This window comes from Dromaius novaehollandiae, chromosome 27 (genome assembly GCF_036370855.1).
Source record: "Dromaius novaehollandiae isolate bDroNov1 chromosome 27, bDroNov1.hap1, whole genome shotgun sequence".
NCBI classification, from domain to species: domain Eukaryota; kingdom Metazoa; phylum Chordata; class Aves; order Casuariiformes; family Dromaiidae; genus Dromaius; species Dromaius novaehollandiae.
Window position 1 is genome coordinate 2612402 of NC_088124.1, and position 8655 is coordinate 2621056.

Below are 8655 nucleotides of genomic sequence, written 5' to 3' on the forward strand. Positions count from 1 at the left end.
CGAGGCCGGCGCGGAGGAAGACAGCCCGCTGGGCCAATCGGAAAGGGCAGAGAGGGGGGAATGGGCGGACCTTCCGCCAGCGAGGCCTGGCAGCGCGAGCGCCCGCCGCGCGCGCGGGGGGGGCGGGGGGTGGGGGTGACGCGCGCGCCGGCCAACGAGGGCGGCGGGCCCGCGTTAACCGGCCAATGGGCGCCGGGGGGGCGGGGCTCGTGGCCGCGGCGGCTTCCAAGATGGCGGCGGGTGCGTGAGCGCGGCGGGTCAGTCAGTCAGTGAGGCCGGCGGCGGGGAGCAGGGCCGGGCGGGGGCCGCCCCGGGGCCGGCCGCCATGAAGGGCAAGGAGCGCTCGCCGGCTAAAGCCAAGCGGTCGCGGGGCGGCGGCGAGGACTCGGCGTCCTCCTCCTCGTCGGCGCGGGGCGAGCGGAGCGGCAAGAAGCCGAGCGGCTCCGGCGGCTCCAACGGCAGCGGCGGGAAAGCGGCGGCGGCGGCGGCCTCCGCCGAGAGCAACAGCGGGAGCAGCCGGCGCGGCCCGCACCCGGACAAGGCCGGCCGCGCCGGCAGCCGCGAGTACGAGGCCGGGGCGGCGGCGGCGGGCGGCGGGGGCAGCCGGCACGGCTACAGCAGCAGCAGCAAAACCGCGGAGCCGTCGCGGAGCAGCAGCAGCCGCGGCGGTGGGGGTGAGTCCCGGGCGCCGGCGGCGGCCCCGTCCTCCTCCTCCTCCTCCTCGGAGCCGGGCGCCGGCGGGGAGTACAAGACGCTGAAGATCAGCGAGCTGGGCTCGGTGCTGAGCGACGAGGCGGTGGAGGACGGGCTCTTCCACGAGTTCAAGCGCTTCGGCGACGTGAGCGTCAAAATCAGCCGCCTCCCGCCGGGCACCGGCGCCGCCGACGAGCGCGTGGCCTTCGTCAACTTCCGCCGGCCTGAGGATGCCCGCGCCGCCAAGCACGCCCGCGGCCGCCTCGTGCTCTATGACCGCCCCCTCAAAATTGAGGCCGTCTACGTGGGGGGCGGCGGGAGCAGCCGGCGGCGCAGCAGCCGTTCCCCGGCGCTGCTGGACAAGGAGTCCCCCTATGGCACCACGGCCGTGGGGGTGGCGGCCGCGGCGGCCGCTGCTGTGCGGCACCCCCCGGCTGGGGCGACGCAGCGGGCCTTGTCGCCCGCTGGCAGCGGAGGAGCCCTCGGTTATCGAGACTACCGGCTGCAGCAGCTCGCCCTGGGCCGCTTGCCGCCTCCGCCCCCTCTGCCCCGGGAGCTGGAGCGGGAGAGGGACTACGGAGGTTTCTACGAAGCGCGAGTGCGGCCGGCCTATGGGCTGGAGCGCGTGGCCGGCGTGGCGGCTGCCGGGGGCTTCCGCGGAGGAGGAGGGGGTGCCGGAGCAGCTGGCGAGGAGGAGATCAGCCCCGAGGATGACCAGAGGGCCAACCGCACGTTGTTTCTGGGCAACCTGGACATCACCGTGAGCGAGTCCGATTTACGCCGAGCCTTTGACCGTTTCGGGGTCATCACGGAGGTGGACATCAAAAGGCCGGGCCGCGGGCAGACCAGCACGTATGGTTTTCTTAAATTTGAAAACCTGGACATGGCGCACCGGGCCAAGTTGGCCATGTCGGGAAAGGTGCTTCTGCGCAACCCCATCAAGATTGGGTATGGTAAAGCCACTCCAACGACCAGGCTCTGGGTGGGTGGCCTCGGGCCCTGGGTGCCCCTTGCTGCCCTGGCCAGGGAATTTGACCGTTTTGGCACCATTCGCACTATTGATTACCGCAAGGGGGATTCGTGGGCCTATATCCAGTACGAGAGCTTGGACGCGGCGCAGGCGGCGTGCACCCACATGCGTGGCTTTCCCTTGGGTGGGCCCGACCGCCGCCTCCGCGTAGACTTTGCCGACACCGAGCATCGGTACCAGCAGCCCTACCTGCAGCCTCTGGCGTTGCCGCCTCCTGCTCATTACGAGCTGGTGGCGGAGGCTGCTGCGTTTGGGGCTCACCGGGGGGCCCCGCCAGATCCTCTTCGGGGGGCCCGGGACAGGACACCACCGTTGCTCTATAGAGACCGCGACAGAGACCTTTATCCCGAGACAGAGTGGGTGCCTCCGCCACCCCCTGTGCGGGACAGGAGTAACCGGGCAGCTGCCTATGACCCGCTGGAAAGCCTGGAGCGCCGTCGGGATGGTTGGTCCTTGGAGCGGGACCGAGGGGAGAGGGAGTTGGGCAGTAGTAGTAGGGATCAGCCTAGGAAACGGAGACTGGCGGAGGACGGAGGCCGGCACTTGGACCGTTCTCCGGACAGTGAGCGCTCGTCTTCGTCCCGAAAGCGTCACTGTTTGGCCACGACCTCTCCCCCAGACCGCAGCCCTGAGCTTGTTGGAGGGAGGGAGCGCTATAGTAGCGACGCGGAGCGCTCCTCCCGTTTGCTCCTGTTGGAGCGGCCCTCGCCCATCCGGGAGTCGCGCAGGGGAAGCCTAGAGCGAGGCCAGAATGAGAAACGCGACCGCAAGAATTCCGCGGAAAGGGAGCGGAAGCATCGCGCTTCCGCGGCCGCCGCCGCGCAGGAGTGCAAAAGTCCAGCCAAAAAGGACGAACGCGCTACGGAGGGAGGCGGCGGAGGGTCGCGGCTCAAACCGCCGGCGCAGAAACAGCAGCAGGACGGAGCGTCGCAGGCCGGCGGAGCCCCCAAGCTGTGCTTGGCCTGGCAGGGGATGCTTCTGCTGAAGAACAGCAACTTCCCGTCCAACATGCACCTGCTTCAGGGGGACCTCAGCGTCGCCAGCAGCCTCCTCGTGGAGGGAGCAACTGGGGGGAAAGTAGCTCAGCTCAAGATCACGCAACGTCTTCGTCTGGACCAGCCCAAGCTGGACGAGGTCACTCGTCGCATCAAGGTGGCGGGTCCCAACGGGTATGCCATCCTTTTGGCCGTGCCTGGCACGTCAGACAGCCGCTCCTCCTCCGGAGCTAGCGAGGCTGCCACCACCTCCACGCAGAGGCCCCTCAGGAATCTGGTGTCCTACCTAAAGCAAAAGCAGGCTGCTGGGGTGATCAGCCTCCCTGTGGGGGGCAACAAAGACAAGGAGAACAGCGGGGTCCTGCACGCCTTTCCGCCCTGCGACTTCTCCCAGCAGTTCCTGGACTCCACGGCCAAGGCGCTGGCCAAATCAGAGGACGACTATCTGGTCATGATCATTGTCCGTGGGGCATCCTAAGGCCCTTGTGTTTTCTGTACCCAACCCCGCCTCCTCCTCCACACAGCCCCTCCAGCGTGTGCCAGGTGCTATGGGATACAGCCTTAGCCAGCCCTGTCATTATTTTAAATTAGATCTTTGTTTGTAGGTAACTTTCCCTGCCCGTTTTTCTGTTACTACATTTTTCTATAAGGTTAGAAGCCGGAAAGGTTGGTTAGCCATTAGTGTGAATAGGATATTTTGAGAATCCCTTCTCAGTGGGGATAGCAGGGAGGCTAGGCCTGCTTTGATTTACAAAAGAAAAACAAAAACTGGGGGGGGGAAAAAAAAACAAGAACAAAATCCCACCTTTTTAATTTTGATTCGTGTCCTTTTTTCATTTCATGTATTTTTTTTAAAGCAAGTTCAATAGCTTGTCCTCTAGAGTTAAAAACCTAAAAGACCAGATTTAAAGCACTCAGTAGTTTAAATGGAAAACCACACACTTAATAGTGGACTGGTGTCAGCTCATTTTGGAGTCACTGAAATTCTGTGAAGGCCTGGGGCCAGCAGCCCTCTGGCCTGACTGAGCCCTTCCATCCGGAGCCCGAATGGTTTCCCTTTGAGTTGCACGGCTCAAGGTTGGTGTCTCTCAGGTGGCTAGCGCCTGCTCCCGGGTACACCGCAGAACATGAATTCCTTTATTGGGTGTTCGAGAACTTCCTCCAGTCCACCAAAATGCATGCACTGAAAGTATGCTTTTTTAACAGGTGTATTTCTCCTATTCCTCTGAGTTCTATTGTATCCCATATATGCACTTTGGGTTTGTAGCAGTGACAATGTTTGGTAAATAGCTGAGGACTTTGTTACAAACCATGAATGTCTTGTGCTTACTCTCGTATGCAAGAAACAAGGAGGTGCTTTAAGAATAACTTTAGTTATATTGTGGTTTTTTGTTTTTACTGCCTTTTTCGAAGAGTTGCAGGTACAGTGGGGTCTGGTTCCACAGTGCAAACTCTAAGCAAGTATGCTTCTCTCCAGAGATGGCTTTTAATTCTGTAATAATTTAATTACATAAAAGTTCTCATTATCATTTTACCTCTTTGTTAATAGCAAGAAACTGCTGTCTGCTAGAGACTTTTCAGGTACAGTACAGTGGGCATTACATGAGGTTTTTTATAGTCATCTGGACTAAAGTGTTTTTAGCGCTTTAGAGAAGCATTAGAAGTACTCCAAAGTGCTGTGATTTGATTTTTTCTTTTTTTAAAGTATTCTATGAGGAAACAGTTTACCTTTTTCAAAGAACTTGGTTCATTTTCTCTCGTGCTTTTTCCCCCTCTCCATAGGCACTTTTCTCCAGTTGCCTTGGACACCGTGCTGATACAGGCATTTATGAGGGAAAGAGGGATCTAAATCCCTGTTGCTCTGTTTTACAACTGAATGGGGCTTGCAGCTAGCTTCTGAACTGAAGTGTAAATCTGAATATATCTATTTACACTTTACAGGCCCTAAAATGTAATCTTGCACTTAAAGCCGGAATGTAATCTTGCACTTAGCCACGTTTTCAGAAACTTGGGCAATGTAAAAGCGATGCTGCTTTGCTCAGTAGGTCTTCCAGTGTCTTCCTGGGCAATTGTTACAGGGCTGAGAGGCAGGTTAATTTCTGCTTCAGCTTATGTGACAAAAAATTCAAGTTCAAAACGTAGACTAGGTTGCTAGTAGTACGTGGAGGAGATGTCTTGAATGTACTTTATAGACAGAGCAATCGCTTTTCAAGTGTGACTGTGCTTGCTCTAGATTCACTGTCTCAGAAACATGAAATTCAGCAATATTGCTCTCCATAGTCGCTCTTCAGAGGAGTGCCCCAGTTCAAATGGTTTTTTTTTCTTCTTGACAAAAATGAGTAGATCTTTCCCAACCATCGTGGTGAGCTTAAATGTGGCAGAATATCCTCAAAACAGGTTTTAGTGTTACAGCTACTTTTCTTTCTGAACGGAAACGTACAAGCCTCATCTAATGCTCTTAAATGTTCGAGGGTGAAATCCAGGATTTCTGGATTGTCGTCCTTCAATGTGAATGTAATAGATTTAGATGGCAGAATTCAGCTGTTCTTCTTCCTATTAACAATGAGAGTTTTTGGAAATGACACCAATAACGCAAATAACTGTATGTTGTAGAAGATACGGCGTATTTACCACTTACTGCAAAGAATGTCTGTTTTAATTGCAGCAGGTGTCTATGTTGTGTGTGAGCATGTTATCAACACTGCTGCTAACTCACTTTAAGTGTTTCTTGCATTTACAGTGAGTTGTCTCATTGCATTTGACGCAGGTCGCTTGCAAGTGCCGAGGTTTAAAGGAAAGCACCCTTTAACTTGAACTGCTGGGAGTTCAAATCTATCCAAAACCATGAAAGAAGCACTAACCTTGTTTGTGTTCAACACTTAAACTTGCAAAGAACAGTGCTTGTTATGCTGATATGCAGTAGACACCTGTTTTTTTTTAAACCCACAAAACTTGGGGTCGACATAGCTTGTCCAAATTTAAAAGCAAATTTCTTTTGACAGCTGGCTGGGGAGGTATGGGAACCCCTTTTGGAAAGAGGTTTCCTTTCCATGGGTGCACTCCCACTGTTTCCTTGTAAAAGAGCAGTGGTTATATTTGCCACTGGCTTTTATGAGTCAAAATTGTGCTGCACCGGCGGGTAACACGGAGCAGGCGAGGCTGTATTTGACTCCAGGTTTTCTGGTTCTTTATTTAATGGAGTACCTGCTTCTTTAAATCTGGTTTATTTGTGGTTGCTGCTCTGATTTGTAAGCAAGGATTTTAACACCCTTTGAGGGTACTTAATGTCAAAACATAGTTGACTGGCAACATTTTTTTTGCCGGCACTTAGTCACATGCTGCCATCAGGTCTAGTACAGCTTTGTCGGCTGTGCTTTTCTCTTAGGCTATGAAGTGCGCACCATTGGAGTAACTGTCCACTAAAAGTCGTCTTGGCCAGGGCCGAATGCAAGTAGAAGTCCATATGTAATACCACTTCTGTATAGAGCAAAACAGATGTAGCAGACGTTAGCTCTCTGGTTATATTTGGCATTATGTTGCTCTAGTAAGAGCTGCGGATTTCTTCAAATGTGTGCAGCTGATGTTCCTATATTTCATTAGTTACAGTTTATTGAATTAGTGTGGAAAAAGGATGTCCTTTTCCTGAATCATTTCATAGTTGTGCTTTATGCTTTGGGGGGAAAGAACCTCAAATGACTCATGCTTCTGTTTAAGATTTTAGGTTTTTTAATTGGAAACTTTATGCAACTTCTTTGGCTGCTAGCCAGTGGCTTTGTTTGCTCTGGTCTAGTGTATGGTCCGCTGTTCACTGCCGCTGCGGTGTGAACGTTGAGGTTACCTTAAACTACAGAAATTTCGGGCTCCTCGGTTACAAGTGGCGATGCATCCGTGTGAGCATCGTAGAGGGAGAACGGAGTTGCGTGTCAGACTGACAGATCGGTCCTACCCTCTCTCTGTTTTTAAAAGGCTGTTTAAGGACTGAAGCTGCTTTGGAGACAACCTGCTCAGCCTCCTGTGGAGGGCAGAGAAGAGTGTGTAGATGTCTTGAATTGGTTTGGGAACCATCTGGTTGATGGTAACTTGAGATGAAAGTACTCAAGTATTAATGGGGAGGATGAGTGAATCAAAATTGTGAAGATAGGCTCGAATAATCTGAGGACCGGGAGAAAGTTGCTTGGAATGTCTTAGTTCCTAGCTTTGCTCAGAAAAACAGTGTTGAGAGCAGGACTCCTAGTGAGTCTGCTGTGTGCCTCTTGAGCAGAAACAAGAGTGGAAGAAATCATTGCCGTGTGACTAGAGTTTTTGGGGTTCTTTCCCCCTTGCCTCCTTTTCTTTTTTTTTTTTGACTTTCTGTGGGTAGCAGCGAAGGACAGATATTCCAATGAAATGTAAACTTAATGATGAAATAATTTTTGTATTAGGCTTAACGCAGACCATATTGTTCTGAGGATGGTTAATTGAATATTCAACTTCATGCAGTTGCGTTTGTGTGAAAATGATGGATGAGAAATATTACTTGAATGGTAACAATTTTAAATTTTATTAGGTGTGTCAGATTTGACCTCTTCTGTACTATTGGAGTTGTCTGCTGTTAGAGTTATGCAGCAAAACGAGAACAAAAGCGAAACTCGTAACACTACGCTTCGTATTTCTGTTGATAAGTTGCCTTCAGGAAGTGTTCTTTGAGGAAAGTCAACTGAATTATTTATAGTTCCGTTGGTTTTTCTCATGGTTAATTATTTTTGATGCGTCCCATTAACTGTTAGGAAAGTTGAATAGTCATCAATACTGTAAGCCTAGTTTAACATTGGTCCAAAAACAACCCCTGCACTACTTGTTATGCATCTATACATAGAAGGTGACTTCATTTCAAGGTTTTGTGCCCGTGGGTGGTATTGGTGCTTTTTGAAGTCCAAGTAGAATATTCGGAAAGGCCTTGTAGTTCTCTTATGTTCATCTGTATAATGTCGGGAGGGGAAAATCTGTTGTATACATTTGTATTGAAATAACATTTTCTTTCCTCCTGCAAGCAAAGCTGGTGGACTGCAGAAGACAACCGCATGGGATTCCAAGCTCTAATGGACCTTTGGGAAGAGAAGCTGTGGCTTGTGTGGAATTTACATGGGCCTCTTGATGGAAGAAAGCTTATCTGTTTAGTATTTGTGCATTTTACTAAAATGGCAGCTTAAAAAAAAGTTGTGTATCTGCTATTGTGATGCCAATGCCCGTGTTTTAAGTGGAAAAAAAAAATGACCTCTTTGCTTTGTGCTGTGTACACAAGATTGCTGGAAAAGTAAAGGAATACCCTTTTTATGGCTCACACAGCTTAAAAGTAGCTGTCACTCAAACATGCGCTCACAGTTGAGCTGATTTTGTTTCATTCTAAATAAATTGTTTCTTTTGAGGAAAATGGTTTTTCTGCCTGGAAGTGAATTGACGACAAACGTTTGACCCCTTTGTTTGCAGCGGAGGGGTACTTGCTGCTGCGGCTCAATGTTTGCTCTGATAGTTGTGGGTCTTGAGCAAGAAGCAGGGAGACCGGCACTTTCGCGTTGACCAGCCTGTTGTACCAAATCTGAAGAATCTAGCTCGTTGTGTTGCTGTGGCACCCCCTTTGGTCGCAGCGGAGGGGGTCGCTTGCTGCTTTACTCCTCATCTTTACGAGGAAACGGTGCTGATGCTGGCATGCAAGAAGCAGGGAGGCACCCTGCGTCTCAGAACGGTGTCCAAGTCTGGGGCTTCGCTGGTTCGAAGAGCTGGAGTTCCTGAATTTTAAGTTTCTGATTTGTTTTGTTCACCCAACTTGTTTGGCTTTAGTTTTGATTTTTTTTTTTTTAATTTTGAAGAAAAAAGTTTGAGATTGCTTTGAATCTTGCACGTAAACCTTTGCACCAAATTGCCAAAAGAAAAAGAGAAATGAGTCCTTAAAAATGTTTA

General features: G+C 51.5%; 1 protein-coding gene across 1 annotated transcript; it reads left to right on the forward strand.

Moving 5' to 3' along the window:
• The first annotated feature begins 187 nt into the window (after positions 1 to 187).
• Positions 188 to 8128, forward strand: RBM15 (RNA binding motif protein 15). Its single transcript, XM_026111790.2, has one exon. The coding sequence runs from the start codon at positions 326 to 328 to the stop codon at positions 3194 to 3196; it is 2871 nt and encodes a 956-aa protein (XP_025967575.2). The 5' UTR covers positions 188 to 325; the 3' UTR covers positions 3197 to 8128.
• The last annotated feature ends 527 nt before the right edge of the window (positions 8129 to 8655 follow it).

Coding starts and splice junctions, on each gene's coding strand:
- RBM15 (XM_026111790.2), top strand. CDS start 326: ATGAAGGGCAAGGAGCGCTCGCCGGCTAAAGCCAAGCGGTCGCGGGGC.